Here is a 20,479-nt window from a genome sequence, read left to right as displayed (position 1 = left end):
ACACCGCTTTTCTGTCTGCTGAAGCAGGTGATGGCAAGAGGTCTACACATCTCCCATAAGTGCATCCATTCTTTGGGGTGTGTTTTAGTGGTGCTAGAGATGTAAGTTCTCATTGGAAAACATCCAATGAGGGTTTGCCAAAGCTGCCTGTAGTATAGTTTTGAGGGAGTTTGTGATTTTTTTTTTCGCAGTATCCATGCAGTTCTTGTCTTGCCTGCAGAACTGCAATGTGCCAGCTAGCCCTGGCAATATGTCTCATGGCTATAACCCAGAATTCTGCTGGAAGAAATAATCCAAGGTAATTTTAAATCCATAAGCTGTTAAACTGAAAGACATACACAGAGAATGTGAGTTGTCCCACATCATGAAAACTTTCACAAATTATTAAAAAGTCAAATGCCTGTCCCTAGCGGTGGGATTTATTATAAATTATGCATACAAATATCTTACAGTATTAAATAATTTGCTGACAGGACAGCCTTAAAAAATAGCACATCACTACCACTTGGGTTGCTTCTGTGTGAATAGATTACTCCTACTGATGAGCATCATCAAGTTAAAGATTTCCTTGGCTCTGTACCTCCTTCCCATTACATTTCAAACTAGTTTACTAATGGACTGGAGGAGATTGTGCAGGCAGAGAGGTGTGACGTCCTCATCTTGGGTCAGGCCAGATCAGGAAGTTCAGATGGAATGAGATGAATCCTTGCCTCTCTCACAAATATCAGTCTCATCAGTAGCTCGGATCACAGACTACTGTGAGTTTTTTTTAAAGGTGGTCATGCACATAGGCACCCAGCAAAGTGCCTGTCATCTACTGGCTCCTTGGGACACACACTTATTTCCAGCCTCTCAATCACCCTTATAACTGTTTAACTTTACCTCCATCTCACAAGAAAAGCATACCTGAAAACAGTCTATATTTTCCTTGCTTTTCCTTACCATCACAGCTCTATTCATCTTCTGACTGTGTGATTTTTTCAGGGTACTCACTCTGTAAAGTTTGGATTCGTAGAATTGCACCTAATTCACCCAGACTCCAAAACTGACCTGTATCAAATGAAAGCCAGAAACTGGCATGTCACTAAAAGATAGCTGGATTACTCAGTCAGTTCTTCTCCTTGTCACCTTGTCACTTTCTCTGTCAAAGCTTGCCTGCACTCTGAGGAGATCTCCAGGCAGCTCTCTTATTCACCAGCAGCTGTCAGTCGTGAGCTGCCCTGCCACAGTCCTGCACACACCAGGGCACTACATCAACAAGTTCCTAAAAATAATCTAAAAATAATTAACAAACAAACCTTTCTGTTGAAACAGAATGACATGTTGAAACAGAATGGCATGACCCACCTTTATTTGGAAAAGAGCTGACTCCAAAGAAGCTGCCTAATGTTTCAGGATATGTCAGAGAGGAGACCCTGCTGAGGAGGGCACATCTAGACATCTTCAGAGAGAGTCTGTGGGCAGCCAGAGCAGGGCAGGAATCCTGAGACAACATTTTCCCCAGGACGTTGTCAAAATTAACAATCATAGGGTAACTCCCCAGGCACATTCTCTGCTCAAAGTCAGTTACAAAAATAACTATGGTAACAATTACAATAACAATTCTTACCTGCTCATATACAAACTTACCTTCAAATTACTTCATGGTGTTTTAGAAGGCACATCCTTCTAGACCAGATCAAACCTTTTAAGCTTGATCCATTCAGCCACCTGATACCCCAACATGATTCACATTTGCTTCCTGAGGCAGTAAAGATTTCACAGTGGTTTCACAGCACTTCACATCATACAGAAGTCAAGACCAGTCCTTGATAATGCCAGAAAAGGGAAATCAAACTAAGAAATCTTACAAATGTTTTGGCTGGACTGAAATCTAAGCTCCTGGCAGATGACTAGGTTTCCCAAAAACAAGGTATGTGGCAAATGTCCAAATTTCAGCTGTTCAAGGTATCAGTCTCAATATCAAACAAAAAGGTGCACTTGCAGGTTAAGTGTCAATGTAGGTATTAGTATTCACCTTAGGATATTTTTAAATGGCTATTAGGCACAAGAGAAAGACAGGTTAATGAGTACTTTATGAACAGTTAGAGATCATTGGTTAATATACAGTCTCATTAAGATGGCAACATGCAGGCCTGCTGTCTCATTTATCAGCAACCACTGAAGTCACTGTTGGAGCATGTTGGCTGTCAGAGTCAGTACTAGCAAAGCTGAGATGCCTAGATTTCATTCCCATATTCTTCAGTCTGCAAGAAAAAATAACAAAACAAAACCAAAAACCAAAGTCCAACCAGCCTAAAAGAGATCTGATTTCTGCAGACCAGCTAGGCATACAGGAATTTTCTTTTTAAACATTCCCTTCAGGCATACCTAGGGAATTAACAACTGAAATGGAAGAAATGGATGATGTCTATTTGAGGAGTACAAGGAACAAAGGCTGCTAAAAGGAGTATTAGAATTTACACCTCAGAGAAAGAAGTGAAGTTTTAGAAACATCAGGCACTGTCAGGAAAGGTTCCGATGTCATTTCCATCTTCAAAATATTGTACCTATCTCAAGAAAAAAAAAATCACAATTGTATAATGTTCCAGGTTTTCTTTGACAGGTACATCACCTGTCAAAGATGATGTATTTTTCATCAAGAGCTCCACACAAGACTTTTAATTACCCATTCTGCAGTACAAAAAGAGAGGATCTAAATGATCTCACACTCACTAAATTGGTAATCTGCAAGGCAGGAAATCAAAGTCTGAGTTTCAATTTTGCACTGCACAGTTCTTGACAAGATTTGCCTTAGTCATTTGAGGAGATAAAAAGGTGTGTAACAATGCTTGTCTACAGCCAGCTTATTTCACTGAGACCTAGCCTTATACTGAAGCTGACAGTGTACTTTCTTGCTGTGATGGTTTCTATGCAGATAATGAAGGCTGATCACAGAGTCAATATTCTAGAGTCAGAGTGATGAGAAGACCAGCAGGAGTCATTAGAATCTCTGGCTTTTTTTCATCCTTTACCTGCCATTTTAGAAATAGTAACTGATCTCATTAAAGTGAGTGTTATTATGAAGAAAAAACCCACAATATTCATCCAGACAAGTACTCATGTTGTTCTGAGAAAACACAGGCTAAAAAGCTCTTTGGTACATGCCTACTAAGAACTTAACATTTTAGTGACTGTACAAGGGGCAAAAGAATACCTTTCATTACCTGAATGAAAAGAATACCTGAAAAGCATACCTTTCATCAACTGTCACTGCATGAGGAGGATGCCAGCCCATAACACTCTACTATTGTGCTACAGCAATAATATCCTGCCCACAGACATGGGACTTTATCTCAAACCAACCTGACTTAACCAGTGGGAGGCAAAAGACAGAAAAACTTACAGAAAACATGAAAACTTAAGAGAAAAAAGAACCCAGACTGCAAGTGTATGGCAGATTTGAGCTAAGCAATTTTAACAGCTTTGCTTGTTAAAGAAATAATGAGGAAAAAAGATCCATTTCAGTTCAAGCAGCTCCTGGGAAAAACATTGTTAAATGCCAGTTTCTGTAACACAAACACCCTCAGCCCTGTCACTGGTACTCTCTTTTACAGCTGTTTGATGTGACGTGGCTTTGAGCACAGATCTGTAATTTACATGTTCTCATTTCTGGCAAGATTCTTTACTAATCTGCCACCCAGTCATACAAATATTAAAAAAAAGCTCTACAAAATATTCCTATTAAAAAAACCCCAGCTCCTTAAAGATTAAATGTTTGAAAAGATAATATTTTATTTGAAGTAAAATACAAGATACATATGAACAGGGACAGATGAACAAGCAGAATGCACTATTAGGCGACTGACAAACAAATGCAAGGTAGAGAATTACAAGTAGAAGACTCAAGAGAAGTAAGCTGTTTTCTGGTGAGGTTACATTAAGAAAGGAAATGAAAACATCTAAAATAACTTTTCTCCCAAAAATGTTGCTCCACTAGCTTTCCTATGTGTATTTAGATTATCATCTCAATATTTAGAATACTGGCAAAATCAGAATCTGTTTTCTGATGTTCAAATTTGCTTTAAACCAATTAAAGTGAAAAAGCACAACTTTATTTGAAAGCATCTATCACTCTGGCTGTAAAGCATATTTATCTCATTATCTAATGAATACCCTCTAGAAAAATGCTACTGACTACACCTTGCTGAGCTATGACATGTCCAGTGTGAAGTAACATTACAGAATCAGCATTTCTTTTTTGTTCCTCCTACTCTTTCACTGATGGAATTTTTACACATAATGCTACTTCATAACTACATTAACTACACAAAAGTAACAACTGGAGTTTACACCTTGAAGACATCAAAAACTCTAATGTATATATTTTTGGTCGTTTTTCCCCCTTTTTTTAACAAAAATAAATGTTGGGGTTTTTGGTTGGTTGTTTTTTTTTTTTTTTGGGAATGTTCTCAGTTCTTCAACAAGGTCCTGTTTGCTATTTCTCAAGGAATGTCAATGGTTAACCATTAAAAATATTACTGCAGAAACGAATACCTATAAATTGTAGGTTTACAAGGAAGTAAGGTAAGGGTTTCAGTGTGAAATTAATAAAGAGTTATTTTAAACACTAGAAGCAAAGAGTACACATTGAAAACAAAAATCATTGAAAAATAATACCAGCCTACATTTTCTTTCCATGACAACTTCTGATAGATCAGATGCTTTTTGGTATTTCAGTCCTCTGACTCATATCTGAGGATTAAAAAAGAATAAATAGAAAAATAATTAAAACAGACTAGAAAATACCCCAAAGACATTTTGTCTCTAAAGAAACCAAAGCAATAAATTACACCCAAGAGTGATACATTTCTGTCAAGGTTTACTGTATGACTTAAGCCACAGACAAATGCATTTACTTTTTAGACTATTTTCTCCTTTTAAAACTGGCCAGTTTAGCAAATAGTAGAATGAAGGAATGACCTACCCACAAACCCAAACAACTGCCAAAGCACCCGGAACATCTCCCATCTGTATCTCTGTGTGTAGCACCTGAGGCCTTATCTACCACAGCTGTGAATATCCTGTATGCTCTCCACACTAAATTCTCTCATTCTCACTTGCTACATGGCAGCTGCTGTTGCACACACCAGCCCTAAGCACACCCAACATCCATTCAAAGGACTGGTTTGTCAAAAATCAGAGCATAGCCTACTAGAAGTTCTTTTTAAGGGAAAATGCATAGACTGTTTTAGAGACAAAATGGGAGCAGAACATGGATCCAGAACAAGGATCTTGTTGAGACAGACAAGGCAGCACCACTTACTTGGAAAGTCTTCTACGCAGATCCTTTATCTGTTCATTCTTCTTGGTGAGAATCTCTTTCATGTTGCGATAAGCAGCTGTTTGCTGAAATTTCTTCTCCAGTTCCTACATAATAACATCAACATATTATGAAGACTAGACAAAAGTATTTTTTTTAAAAACAACTTGCTTTTCCTCATCAAGTTTGACAATACTAGTTTTCTGTAACTTACTCAAATTTAGATAAAGTCAGCTGGTAGATTCAAATGAGATTGCTGGGGCAGCCACAGATACCCCAACTTCATTTTCTAACAAAATCAAGATAAAAGTCATCAGAAGACTGGGAATAAGCTTTTCATTTAAAAATTTCTACCCTGACAAATAGTCTATTTTTAAATATTCATCTAGTTATAACCATGCAGTTAGCTGTGGGTTTGCTATTTTATGTTTCATGTGCTTTGCACTGAAATTACAAAAATACAAGGGTAAAAGTCTGGCCTGGTAAACTCTGCACCCTGTAGCTTATGCTTGTTAAATTACTAATCAATTAAAATTTGAGTAAGGAATGCATCTTCACATTACAGTAAAATGCTAACCTTTTCAGCTGTGGATAGCTGATCCTGAACCTTCAGTAAGTCATGTTTTGTTGTCACCAAGTTTTCTTCCAAGAATTTTTTGTTTGCAGTAGTGTCATTCAAAGTCTTCTCAAACTGAGATTTCAAAGCTGCCACTTTATTCTCCAGTTCAGTGATATCCTGGTTTGCATTATTCTTCAACAGAAGAAATATTTAAAATATGTCAAATTCAAGAGAGGAAATAATTAACATTTTAAGTGCCAAATTCCACACAAATTAGGTACATCTTCACTTTTAAAAATGATGTACAAGTTACTCCTGTAAAGCCTAAATGAGAAGTGCTTCAACTACAAAAGAAGTTAGAGCAGGGACTGATTTGTAACTTAAAAACTTGTTAACAAATACTTTTTAAAGATGGCTGGAATGTTTTCTCAGCCAAGATGAGATTTTAAGTTCCTGTACTTCGTTTCTTTAGGAATTAGTTAGAGCCAGAGGATGAATCATATTACAAGAAGTTATTTACCATACAGAAGCAGTATATTACCACTTAAGATCTGACAGTCTATGCTACAATGTGTTTTTGAAACACTTCCAAAGCTGTTAGTGTGGGACAGGTAGGAAAGGCTGAAAGTGTTAAGGCTCACACTCTCAGCCAGGTACCAACATTATGCCCTTCTCAGTTGTCTTACACAAAGAGGCTCCAAGTTGTGAAGCAACTTTCTTGTTTCCTTATGAGAAGAACCGACTCAAACTTTTCTGAACATCACCTCTGAGTCATAAAACATAGTAATTATGTAACTGCTCTATGGATTTTAATTTAAATAAAACTAAACACAAAACATTCTCAGGTTTTGATGCCAAATTTCAAACTCAAAAGTGTAATGAGGCTGAACCAGAAGCACCTTAAAACAACAAAATCTAAAACCTAAGAAATCTCAGTTCCTTTTTCTGTAACATAAGACTTGAGAACAGGAAACCACTTGATAGTAGTACCTGTACAGAAGAAGAGCTCATTTTTAATTCTGAGACAGAGTCCAAGGCTGCAGTGTTGAAAAGCACTACATCCATTTTGTACATCTTAATTATTATTTTCTAACCATGACATAAGTCAATTATGCAAAAATTCTATATCCTTAAATTAAACTGATCCAACAGAGCAGTTACTCCCAGTTACTCCCAGGAATTACTCCCAGTTACTGTGACTCCCACTTTCTACATGGAGTCACCTGTTAACTATTAATAAAAAAAAAAAAATCAATCTGCTGAGTTGATCCTTAAGAACCACTTGTGGTTTGGCAGTCATTTATTTGTTCAAAGAGTTTGCAACCTACTGCTTTAGGAGCAACTGAGAGAAAGTGACAGATTACAGAGGGCAAATTAGGACAGGAAAACTGAAGATACACAGCAGCCCTGACACTGAGGCCAATTCATATTTAACCAGAAAAGCAGCATGAGATTTGGTTCCAGTCTTTTAACACTACAAACTATTATTTGTATTAGTATTATCCAGGATTTAATACACCCCTTCAATATTTTAAACCTTTAATAATTTAAAGTTTAACAAAACAGAGAAAGAAAATATTTGTCATGACTGATTAATCAAGTTCCCTATTAAAAATATTACTGAATATAATTTTGAAAGCTACAAGGTAAACTGTTAACATATTAAGAAAACCAAGTACATACCATAAACCAGGCAGAAAGCAAAATAAAAAGAAATCAGGATTAAAATATTAAAATTAAAATAGAAATGTTTTATTATCTTGAACCTTACTTCCTAATCTGTAAATATTGCAGAAATTTTAAAGTCAATTACGCAAAATAATGGGATTAAAGTGTTCTAATTTTGTTGAAAGCCTGAACTGAAACGTGTTAAATTTAAGACACAATTACATATGAACAAATTTTGGAAAATTCTAATTATTGACAAATAAAGGCAGAAACTTAGAAAAAATACTCATGTGACCTGAAGAGATCTCTTTGTGTCAACACGACTTGAGGACTTGAGGCTTGTTACATTTTTTTGCCAGCAGCAGCTCACCATGCTGGAGTCCTCATTTACAAAATAGATTATGAACCTCAAGTAATAAAAATAAATGGTGAAACATTTTTAAAAGTATGCTGATATAAGGAGAACTACAAAAACATCAATGAAGCAGCAATTCTGGTTTGTTCATGTCAACATCAACTGAAAGATGTGTGAAAGAATTAGTGTTTTATTGTGCTCTAAAAACCAGGTTAGGTATCACTCTTAAACATGAAGAAACAGACAGACATAGATTTGTGTCTGTTAATACAAATATCAGCCCTGAGAACATGAATTCTGGAATGCTACTTCCTGATAGTTCCTGCATACATGTCATAACATCAACTAATGTTCTGGATTACCTGCTGACTGACAGACCAGCGGGAACGGAGAATGTCAGCAGGAACAACACTAACTCAAACTCTAGCATTTGCCAGAAAAGAAACACACCATACAGACCAACATTTTGGATGTGCTGGCAACAGTTGTGTTAAATGGGAACAGAGTGATATAATTATATTTACCTTCTGATCTCCTTGGATCATCTGTAAATCCCTCAGTGACTTCTCCAGCTTGGACTTCTCATCTAGGGCAGCAGTAGCCTACAATACATTGAAAATTTAAAACCTCAGCAATGTATTTTAACTGAAAACATGAGAATAACCATGGGATTCTTGTTTAGATATTTTAAATTATGTAACAACATTAAGCAACCAAGATTACAGGGAATTTACCTGTGTTTCTATGGTCCTGAGTCTGGTCTTCAACTTTTCATTTTCTTCTTGGAGATGAGCAACTGTCTTTGGGTTAAAGAACAAGAAAATGTTTGTGAACTCCCTGGTGCCATTTTGGATTTTGCAAATATTTCAGGGAAGAAAATACACTTCATAACTTAGGAAAGCAAAAGAGATCCTAAATGCTTACAAAAATGGCCTTCATAAGAAATCAATAATTCATTCATTTATAGTGGTTTTCTGCCTCAGTGAGAAAGCAATTTAAGTCTCCAATTCTACTGTAACATATAGGGCTCTTCACTTACACACATGCTCCACTGCATTGAGATTATTGAGACCAGTATCTTGTTAGGAACAAGATTCATTATTAAAAATTCCATGTTCAGGGATGCAAATCTCATTGTTGCTTATAATTCATATTTTCAATCAACAGGCAAGGAAGAATTTATCTGCAGTTTCTTTTCAAAAGAGACAAATATCAGGTTACTGCATCTCTTGTTCTGTGTCACAGGAAATACCCATCTTTTATCAGTCAGAGTAAATTCACCACAGGAACTTTGAGAGATTTGGAGGGAAAAAAAAGACAACAGATGTACATATTAAAAAGAACCTGTTATGATTTTGAAATTATTTTTGAAAGAGAATTACATTAACCTATAAACAAAACACAATTCTGAATTCTTGAATGCTTTAATTATTGTAGTGAATAACGGCAATTTGAGACAGACATTGTAATCAACACATCATTTTGGGAATGCAGGACAGAAGAGAAAATAGAACTCCTTGCTAATTATCTTGATTATAAAAAACTTAAAAGGCTATTGTAAGAAGTTTGACATTTTAGAAAAGTGCAGGTGAATGAAATGAGTACAATACCTAATAAAAACTATTAATGATATTAATAATGAATATTAATAATATTAAGTACTAGAAAGTGTTTTGTAATTCTGAAAATATTTAGCAAGTGAGAAATCAAATGTTTTCAAAACCAATAAATTCCAAATTCTTTAATTGCCTGTTTCTTCAGGAGGAATGTAACCAACTTACAAAACAAAAAGAATGAATGCAGTAAGATTGACTTCAAGTGATACAGAAAGTGTTCAATAACCTGGTAATTTCAGCCAGCTGCATGTTTTAATTTACTTCTTTGTTGAAGCACCAGCTAGCTGTATGGAACTAGTATTTTACTTTACATTCTGGGATATATTACCATGATGTCTGTATAGTGACAGACACATTATACAAATATTACTGTACAGTTATTCAGTTCATTTGCATAAGCAGAATGATCATTGACCACAACTGTCTGAATAGTCAGGTTCTTACCTTGTTTAGCAGCTCTGATCCACCTTCATTTAATGGAGCAAGTTTTGGTTTAATGGGTTCTGCAGTGGACTAAAGAAATAACAAAGGTGAAAAAATTAAATTATACATATTTCTAGGGGGAAGAAAAGTACTCCTTTAGCCTGTAAAATAACTACTGACAGTCAATTCAGCTTTCTTTTGCAAAGAAATTAACAACCTTTTATTTGTTCATTTTTTTCACCAAGTTCATTTTTTACTGCTTCCTTGGCTCTTAAGTTAAGGACTTCACTTTGAGCTTAAGGTAAAGATACTGCATAGAGACATATAAGTATTGCAAATATGACTCTACAGAAGACTGACAATCCTGCAGCAACCGTAAAAAGGAGTAAGGAGAACATAATATTTGAGTGATTGTAAGAGTAAAAAAGTATTTACAAAGCTCCAAATAATTTTATTTAAGGTATTAAAAATAACATATATTTTATATATATAAATACAATGTAATATACATAAATACACCTTTATGCTACAAACCAAATAAGGTTCAACCATATTATTGCAAGACAAGCTAGAATGATATCTGTGCAATCTTCTTGGCTCTTGGGTCCATGTTGGGACAAGCGAATGTCCCAGTCTCAGCCCAGGTGCCAGTGGAAGGGAATCCAGGAGCAGACACTGCCACGTATCCCTGGTCTGGCTGCCCTTGGGATGAGGTGTGTGAGGCACACCCCAGAAGGGCAGAACAGGCACTCTGCAAACAGCCAAGGCACTTCAAAGGGAGCCTTGGTGCTGAAATGCAAAATGTGACTTTCAAATGCAAAATGAGAGTTTCAAAGACTTTTGAAGGGCAGAACAGGCACTCTGCAAACAGCCAAGGCACTTCAAAGGGAGCCTTGGTGCGGAAATGCAAAATGTGACTTTTTGGAGAGTTTCAAAGACTTTTAAAAAAAAAAAAAAAGGCTGGGGTTTTTGGTTCTGGTTTTCTCCTAAGCACAGAGAGTCAATACTAAGCATTTTAAACATCTGTCATGACTCCACATGACATTTGATTATGATTTTATTAAAATAAAACGCTACCTTTTTGTTTGAAGAGGTATATTCTGACTTTTCAAACTCAGCAACCTGGTCCAATAATTCTCTTGGAAAAAAAAATAAAGAGGCATTTATTTACCAAAGAAAAATATAAGGAGGCATTTCTTTACTAAGAGCTACGCTATGAAACACATTTTACCAGGCTGCTGCTATGCTTTATCTTGCATGTAAAATTCTTGTCAGAAGTACAGGATGAAGCCCTACTCAAATACCATAAATGCAACAGACCATGTCATGCATTGGCATGATACATGCATTACAATAGATTTAGCATCCTTAATTAAAATATCATTTAATCAGACAACAAAAGTTTTTAATTGAGTCCAGCCACCTGCTCTTAAATGATCTGACATTTGATTATGATTTTATTAAAATAAAATGCTACCTTTTTGTTTGAAGAGGTATATTCTGACTTTTCAAACTCAGCAACCTGGTCCAATAATTCTCTTGGAAAAAAAAATAAAGAGGCATTTATTTACCAAAGAAAAATATAAGGAGGCATTTCTTTACTAAGAGCTATGCTATGAAACACATTTTACCAGGCTGCTGCTATGCTTTTTCTTGCATGTAAAATTCTTGTCAAAAGTACAGGATGAAGCCCTACTCAAATACCATAAATGCAACAGACCATGTCATGCATTGGCATGATACATGCATTACAATAGATTTAGCATCCTTAATTAAAATATAATCAGACAACAAAAGTTTTTGAGTCCAGTCACCTGCTCTTAAATGATTAATTCAAGTAAGAATATTACTAATAAAACATCTTGCTCACAATTTTGAAATTATTTTGTATCTCGCTATTTTATAGATGGAAACATTGAAGCTAACTTATCACTGATACAATAGTAAACGAATAGGTTTCTGTGGTTAGGAAAAGAATGCTAATAGTCAACACTTTGAAGTTTTCTTATTGTTGCAAGTGTAGTGCAACAGCTGTTACCGATTCTCCAAGTCAGAGACGTCTGTCTGTAACTTCAGGTACCATTTCTCAGCCTGTGAGAAGAGCTGCCGCAGAAGTAAAACGTTGGTGTAAGTTGTGTTTATGAGCTCTGACTCCACTTCGCTGTGTACAACACTCTGCAGTCCATCCAGCATGTCTGTCACCTCGTCAACTGTGAAGGTCTCTTCAACCAGTCTAAATAGAGAGGTCAAGAGGAGGCAGGTGTGATAAAGGTAACAATTCTGCCTTGTTATGAGATCTCACTACACTGGCACCACTCATATAATGCAATGTTTCCTGAAAACATCCACTGTAAGTCATTATTAGATGACCACAGCATTACTAATTGGTTACTGTACTTGAATTTTCTCTTTAAATCATTAAAATCACAAATATTAATTAAGCTACAGCCTTGCACTGAATTTACATATCAGAAGCAAGATACACAGCAATGTCACGCTGTCAATACCTCTGTTAATTCATGAGAATTTGACAAACTTGGGTTTAAAAACATTTGACTTGTAACTTCTGGAAAATACAAGAACATACAAACCTAAACGGAGAAAAGTCGCCCCATAAAGTATTCAAACCTGCCACTGCTGCTAGCATATTTTGCTTTATTCTTGCTCAGCACCACCCCACACAGCACCTGCTGTCCTTGAGGTCCTGGAAACAAGAATCCACTGTTTTGAGACACATGCCACGCTTGAAACGAGCGAAGCGCATGTAGCTGACCACTTCGTTCTGGTGGTGCTCATTGACACCCAGCTCTGCCTGCAGAGGAGGATACAGACACAAAGACAAACATAAGGAAAAATGAGCACAACTACTGTGAACACTTGCCTCCTGACTAGTTTCTGTGATTGCTTTCACTGGGTTAGCATGCTAACTACTATGGTGAAAAACAACCATATTTTCATATATCAAGTCCCTATGCACCTCTCATAGGTGGGTGAGAAAGCTCCAGTACTTGGAAGCAAGGGATCAAGTGATCTCCAAAAAGTCAGATACAAAATCAGAGAGACAGAGGCAATCAGAGAATCAGAACCAGAAGGACTGTACAGGAGATGAAGCTCTTGGATAAATATATCTTGGTATTACATTACGCATGCATAAGGTAGCTGAATTATGAATCTTCCATAGATGTACTAAGAAAAAACCCAGAGGAAAGTATGTTATGTTTGTTACTTTTTATGTAAACTCCTGAGATGTTTCACAGAATCACACAATGTTTGTGTTGGAAGGGACCTTAAAAACTATCTAGTTCCAACTCCCTGCCACAGGCAGGAACACCTCCCACTACACCAGGTTACTCAGAGCTCCATCCATCCTGGCTTTGAGTACTGCCAGGGATGGGGCATCCATAATTTCCCTGGGCAACCTGTTGCAGTGCCTCATCACCCTCACAATAAAGATGTTTTTCCATATATCTAATCTAAACCTACTCTCTTTCAATTAGTGCCCATTATTCCCTGTGCTATCACTGCAGTGCCTGCTGAAGAGTCCCTCTCTGGCTTCCTTGTAGACCTCCCCCAGTTACTGGAAGGTTGCTCCACAACCTTCCCTTCTCCAGGCTAAAGAGACCCAACTTGTCTGTTTTCACAGGGAAAGTGCTCCAGTGCTCTTGTCAGCTTCATGTTTTTCCCTGGACTTGCTCCAACACCTCCATGTCCTGCCTATGCTGGAAAGACCAGAACTGTATGCAGCACTCCAGATGGGGTCCCATGAGAGCAGAGGGGGGAATCACTTCCCTTGACCTGTTGGCCATGCTGGTTTTGATGAAGAAGATCTTAAGTGACAATCTGAATTTATTTCTCAACAGCCCTAAACGAGGACACCCAGAAACAAATATTGCCAGGGCAAATTAAGAAGGAAGTAATTTTAGACCTGGCTAAGTAGCCCTTTTATGCGTGCCTCTACTTCAAAGGATTATTGGCATGGGCAATCACATCAGAATTACACATCTCATGCAGGTGGCATGAGTGACAAGGAGGCACAGGGTGAGTGGGAGTTTATCACCACAGTCCCTGGAGAGCTGATGCAAAGGCAAGTCCATTTCATTTACTCCAATGTAGTTTGTTAGCGTGGCTGATGCTGGGGAGGGACAGCAGTGACAACAGACAAAACAGTTCATCTGGTCACCTTGTCCTCAGGGAAGCTCCAGTGACAATGCTATCCTGGGATACCTGGATGAACAATCAATACTCTGGAAACTAAACGCAGCCGAGGAAGCAGTACCAGCACAAAAAAAAAAAAAAAAAAACACCAAAAACAACAAAAAACCCCAGCTCTTATAGTGTGGCTGCAAGACCGATGTTGCCCACAAAGTCCCACATACTGCAGATGATGGATCATACGGAAAACTAGATTAATGTCGTCTTTGCTGTTGCTAGAGGGTTTTTTTAGTTGAAAAGTTTCTATTCATTACAGACAGAAACGAAATTCTACTAGTAAACAAACACATAAGCGCAGGCCACTCGTGGTCACCGAGTCAGCCACGCCGATACGCAGAAAAGCCACCTGGCCACCGGATCCCGCAAAAACCCCAAGCCCTGGGATCTCCGCAGGGATAGCAGGGATGCCCAGGAGGGCAGGCGGCGGCCGCAGCTGCCCCGAGCGGCTCCCGCATGACGACAGGCCGCACCCCTGCCCCTGCTGCGGGCCGGCCGCCCGAGGCGGAGCGCCTCGGAGCCGGCAGGCCGGGATGAAGCGGGAATGCCGGGCGGGCCCCTCCCGCTACTCACCATGGCGGCCGCTCCGCCGGCGCTCGCACGGCTGCGGGCCCAGCGTTGCCATGGAGACCGAAGCCTCGCGAGCGCCCGCGCCGCGCCCCGATTGGCGACGGCGCGCCCACGTGACCCGCGCGCCGCGTGAACCAGCTAAAGTAGATATTTTCCTTTTTTTTTTTTTTTTTACTTTACTTTTGTATTTCCTACGTGCTCAGGTGCAATTTGGAAAACTGTACTGTGTAGCAGTGAGCTGCTGAAGCGGTAGGGGCAGTTGGGCGCGATGGGAAATATCCCGCGTTTATTTACACCACCTAAGATTTATTTTTTTTTTTGCAAAGCATTAGCATGTCAGCAGGACAACTCAGAACCATGGAATGGTTTGGGTTGACAGGGACCTTAAAGATCATCTAGTTCTACCCCCCCTGGCATGGGCACCTTCCACTAGACCAGGTTACTCAAAGCCCCATCCAGCTTTGAACACTCCCAGGATTGGGGCGTCTGCAACTTCTCTGGGCAACCCGTTCCAGTGCCACATCACCCTCACAGAGAAGAATATTTTCCTAATAACTAATCTAAACCTACTCTCTCAGTTTGATCTCGTTCTCCCTTGTCCTGTCACTACAAGAACTTGTAGGCTCCCTTCAGGCACTGGAAAGCCATGATTAGGGCAAAAACCCCAAAGCCTTCTCCAGGCTGAGTAACCCAAATTCTCTCAGCCTTTCCTCACAGAAGACATGCCCCATCCCTCTAATCATCTTAGTGGTCCTCCTTTAAACTCACTTCAACAGGTCCATGTCTTTTCTGTGCTGGAGAGTGTGGAGCTGGATGCAGTACTCCAGGTGGGGTAACTGTCACCAGTCTTTCACCTGCATCACCCAAAAAGTTTATAAAACACAGAAAAATAACCTGGCACCCATCAGCTGAGTGTATGGAAAAAGTCGAACCCATTGCAGGTGCCCCGCCTGTATTGAACCCTGATTCCACCTAAGGGCAGGATGAAAGTAATGTTGACTGAGCTTGGGATTTTCCAGTGTGAGTAAAAGGAGTAAGTAAACACTGAAATGATGGATTTTGTCCAGTAATTGTCCTCAAGGTCTGCAGAAGGAGACCGGATCTGTCACAGCAGAGATGCAATATTAGTGAGCCCCAGACAGAGGGAATGTGGATCGTTGAATCTGTCCCATTACAAACAGGAAGAAGGGATGTAATGGCCTTCTCCCATGACACCAGTGGACACTTCAAAAGCCGGTATCACCTTCCATATCTGGACATGTGGTGAAAGCAGAGCACTGAAATGACACAGCTAAATGACAAACAGACCAGGAAGCAGCAAGCTGGGAAAAGGCTGTTTGGAACACACACAGGCAGGAGGGCTGCTGCACTTGGCAGCTGCTTCATCCAGGCACTTTCAGGAGCAGAGCAGCCCCAAGGGAAAACTGCCCTTCTTCCGTAGTTTGCGAGGGAAAAATGGGATCCATTGCAATTTCCATTCCTCAACCTTGTACTTGTCTTACAGCCTGCAGTGCATTTTCATTAAGTAATGGCCCTAAAAGCAGCAGTGACCAATTTAGGATTAATGGGCCATTTTGAGTAGGCAGCTGTGTTGGTGGCAAATCTAACCTAATTTTTATTTACTTCAGACACAGTCAGGAACAAGTGACAAAATTCCACCAAAATCATTTGGATCAACTCTTGAGACAGATAAAGCCTGCCTCCTCCCAAATCTCTTTCAGTAAACACAAGGCACAGGTGGCATCTACATTCAAGACAGGAGACTCAGGACATGTTTACAGGAGGCCCTGGAGCATGCCCTCAGGGAAGGGCATCCAGGTCTGTCCTCATAACTGAAAACAACATCCATGTGGCAATCAAGGGAGTGCAGAAAGACACGCCATATGCACAAAGGCTGTTCCTGAGCATAAGCAGCTCTACAGTAGTTGAAACTGGCCTAAAAGACCTGGCAGGAGGTGTGCTATGCCTTCTGAGCTTACACCTCTCTGTCCTCTGCCTCACCACACAATACACACTGGCAGCACCACTTCTTCAGGTTCCTCATCCAGCTGTGCAGACAAAGGTGTTACCAACACACACTGCCACCAGTCATGTTGACTGGCAACTTCTTTGGGGATTTTGTATAGCACATCTAAGAAACAGTGTTGGCATTTGGTTGGGCCAAAACATGTTCAGCCACGGGTTTCTCTCATTCCTCTTCTTCAGCAGTTCCTTGCTACAGAGCTTAGAATGACTGCATGAATGGAATGATTGAATGCTCAAGAAGGCTTGAGCTGCAGTAACAGCCTCAGCTTCTGCTGATCTGGGTTCATCTGCCTGCTCTGCACTGCAAAGATCCCTGCACCTGAAAGTGCTTACCTTGGCTGCTTCTGCATGCTCGTTAGTGAAGAGACCCCAGTGAAATGAAGAACTGAAGAGCAGAAGTGCATGTTTTCAACATGTTTTCAAGTACCAGCCACAAAGAGCAACCCCTGAATGGCCAAGGTGTAACAAGAGAACAGCACAAAACACTGAACAGAGGAACCTCCCTTTCACTGATACCTTTGCCCCTATGCTTCTGCCAATTCAGGGACCAAAGGGCAAATGAGATGCTGGGAAAACATGAAACTAATAACAGGCGCCAAAAAGCTGTCACACAGAATCTGTCTAAAGAGCATTTTGTTTCCTTTTCTGGCTGTGACAATAACCAGGTGTAACAAAAGGAACAGAACGAGATACATGTGTATCCTGGACAGTTTGAGCCCTCACTACCATTTACCCTCGCCACTGAGTGGACCAGCAACTTTCTGAGCTGTCAGCCAAACCCAGACTGTAGTGGCTGATCATCATTCTGGAATGTGTTTGCTTTCAATTTCTCTAGCCCACCTTCAAAGATATTTGTTGTCTGTCTTGACAACCACTGTGGGAATGTACCATATGCTCATTATTTCTTTTTGTTTAAGCCTTCAATCCGTTCCTGTCAGTGTTGTTTGGCTTTAGCTGTCTCCTGCACTTTTATGTCAGTCTTCAAAAGGAGGAAAGCAGATAACAGACTGTCCATGTCACACAGCTGCAGTGTGCATTAGGTTGTGATAAGGGTTTTTGTGCCTGCTGTTGCCAGCCTCCAGAGCTTCCACAAAGGACACCAAGGTAGAAATGGGGTTCTGAGGAAAACAGCACAGAATTACAAACAAAATGATCACTTTTCATGGCTAGTCTTTGGAGGGGGTCCATTTGGATCAGGGGCCCCGAAGAGCAGTGTCTACTTCACAAATAATTAACAGCTGCACCTGGGGGCTCAAGCTTCCCTCTGCTCCTCTCAGAACCCACTGGAACAGATCTTTGCTTTACTACTCACAACCAATATTTTCTAAGGAAACAATTCTGCACCACTTATCTTCTTCAAACATGTCTCATCCAACCTGAAGAAGCCGGAGTTAGAGGTCTAGAAGCCCTTCCAGCCAAAGTGAGCAGGGACCCAGGGGCAGTGAAAATGTCAACAGTTGTCAGGACAAGAGACTGTGTGGGGAGAACAGTCAGGATTTGAGAGCAATGTTTCTGCCATCCAAATCTAAGCCTCTTTAAAGTTGCAGGAGAAGACACTATGCATTTGTGTCTGCAAACCTCCCTAACAATCCAAGCTCCCCTCTTTTGCTTGCACACTTGAGAGTATCAGTCTCATGAGAAGGACACCATCATTCCCACAGGGTCAAATACAGTATTTTCCATGTGGAAGCCTGTTTGGAACACTGCCTCCTACATCATGGTGCCCTAATGCAACTAAAAGGTCTTGTTGATGGCAAAAAAAAAAAAAAAAGAGATTATTTTAGCTTTCTAGGGGAATTACTGCATTCATTTTGGATAAGAGCTTCAAAGAAAACATACTGCAAATATGAAGTGAGCTTGCCATCCAGAAGAAATTAGATACAAACCTCAGATCCATGCCAGGTTTTCATCTATGTTTTTCTTCAACAGAAAGCAAAGGACATTTATTTTTTATTCACATGCTTGTCTCGGCAAGTTCAGAGCTTTGTTCTTTAGGAAGCTGGGCTATACCTAACAAATAGAGGGGAGTTGCCATGGGCACTGCTTAGCTCTGGTGTTACTTCCAGACACAAACTATCGTTCTGCCCAGGGAAGGGTTATCCATCTCTAGAAGTCTCACTGCACATAAGCTGAGAACCCTGCCTTATTGCTACGACTGGAAAAATGACTAACAAATTACTATTACTATGGTAATGATATTACAGCTGGTGGTTCTTAAGCAAAGTCTCTGAGTAATAGAAGAACTGGAGGGCTGAGTCCACATTGCTACTTGTTAGCTGTGCATGGAGAAAGAAAATTCCCCTAGGAAAATTCTGATACTTTTCTGATAGCTGTTTCATAGCAGCTCTCGCTTGCCTTTCTTTCTCATAAATACACACAGTGTGAACTGTGAAAACAATATAGATTATGTCAACTAGTTTGTTTTCCTAGACTAGACTGATGCTGTAAGTTCAACATTTTTATTGCTTTAGCAGGAAAGAGAATTTCAAGCAGAAAAAAAAAATCTAATAATCTATTCAGAGGGGCCATAAGCCACCATTATCAAGTAGTACCACTGAGACACCTCTATAATGCATAATCCATAACGGAGTGATGCCAGACTGCCCTTTCCTGAATGAAATGAGAATGAACCATAAACACTCATATGAATCTTTTGGGGGATATCTCATTACTGCAGGACATAATGGCCCATATTGCATGCAATTTTCTGGTTTTAAATGATAAACTGTCAGTTTCAGGCTAATACTAATAAGAAACCATTGCTTTGCCAGAAGGATTGCTCCTTGTAGCTTATCCTGTGTGCCCTGCAGTATATGTTTTCTATAACATTTCTGTTGAAGCTGAAAACCAGTATGTGATTACATGCTGTATTGTTATAATTTGAGCCCCTGGGTACTGTGTTAGTGATGAGCTTGCCTTTAAGCTGTTTTTTTATATTTCTTTCAAAAATATTATCTTCCTCCAATTTCCACAGAGAACCTTAATAATTAAGAGTACAGTCTCTACCAAATGCTGTTGATTCAAGCAGTCAGAATTTAGTCACAACAAAGGTGTTAAAGAGGGAGCATGATCTGAGTACAGTAAGATACAGTTTTTAAATTTTTTTTTCTCTCACACTAAATTTGCCTGTGGTCTTGGACAAGTCTTTGGACTGCCTTTTTTCTACAGTATGCTAAGACATGTTTATAGAATCATCATTCATGTTGAAAGAGACATTTAGGATCATCCAGTCCACGTGTCCATCCAGCACTGCCATTATAACACCTAACCCACACCACCCAGAGCCAGAGGCCTCATAAACACCCCAGGGATGGTGACCCCACCATCTCCCTGGGCAGCCTGTTTCAATGCCTGACCACACTAACACTGATTTTTTTATTTTTTTTCTAATATGTGACCTGAATCTCCCCTGTCTCATTTTAGGGCCATTCTCTCTCGCCCTCTCACTGCAGGCCCGGTAGAAGAGACCGACCCCAGCTGGCCACAGGCTCCTTCCAGGGGCTTGTAGAGAGCAATGAGCTGCCCCCCGAGCCTCTTCCTGGAGGTTTAGCCCCTTGAGGGAAGAAACCTTACCTTGATTTTTTCCTCATTTTAACCTTCAGCTACCAAACTGTACTGAAACAATCCGCAGCCTTCTTTCTGGGCTGCCACTAACCCGTCCGACCTGCGCTTGCCGATGGCGCAGCCCTTTCCCACCCGGCCGACCCGGAGTTCCGCGACCCGCGCCGGCAGGGGCGGGCGGAGGGCGGCGC

The 20,479-nt window shown here is 39.9% G+C and overlaps 1 protein-coding gene across 7 annotated transcripts; it reads right to left on the bottom strand.

Moving 5' to 3' along the window:
* Positions 1-1,686: 1,686 nt before the first annotated feature.
* LZTFL1 (leucine zipper transcription factor like 1) lies at positions 1,687-20,424 on the bottom strand. 7 transcript variants are annotated; one of them, XM_039715033.1, is made up of 11 exons: positions 14,706-14,782; positions 12,611-12,735; positions 11,962-12,156; positions 11,401-11,461; positions 9,945-10,013; positions 8,619-8,684; positions 8,409-8,486; positions 5,880-6,053; positions 5,306-5,409; positions 4,668-4,734; positions 1,687-1,807 (listed from the first exon to the last, which is right to left on the bottom strand). In XM_039715033.1, exons 1-10 carry the CDS (start codon positions 14,706-14,708, stop codon positions 4,716-4,718), a joined length of 894 nt encoding a protein of 297 aa, XP_039570967.1. In that variant the 5' UTR covers positions 14,709-14,782; the 3' UTR covers positions 1,687-1,807; positions 4,668-4,715. The 7 variants fall into 7 exon arrangements, with proteins under 7 accessions (XP_039570967.1, XP_039570972.1, XP_039570971.1 ...); XM_039715038.1 differs by lacking the exons at positions 1,687-1,807; positions 14,706-14,782 and adding an exon at positions 20,301-20,424 and having other exon boundaries at positions 3,755-4,734; XM_039715037.1 differs by lacking the exons at positions 1,687-1,807; positions 14,706-14,782 and adding an exon at positions 17,061-17,148 and having other exon boundaries at positions 3,755-4,734.
* Between the last annotated feature and the right edge of the window lie 55 nt (positions 20,425-20,479).

The sequence above is a fragment of the Passer montanus genome, unplaced genomic scaffold (assembly GCF_014805655.1).
Source record: "Passer montanus isolate IOZ18808 unplaced genomic scaffold, ASM1480565v1 scaffold32, whole genome shotgun sequence".
Taxonomy (NCBI): Eukaryota; Metazoa; Chordata; class Aves; order Passeriformes; family Passeridae; genus Passer; species Passer montanus.
This window is presented reverse-complemented; position numbering and strand designations above follow the sequence as displayed.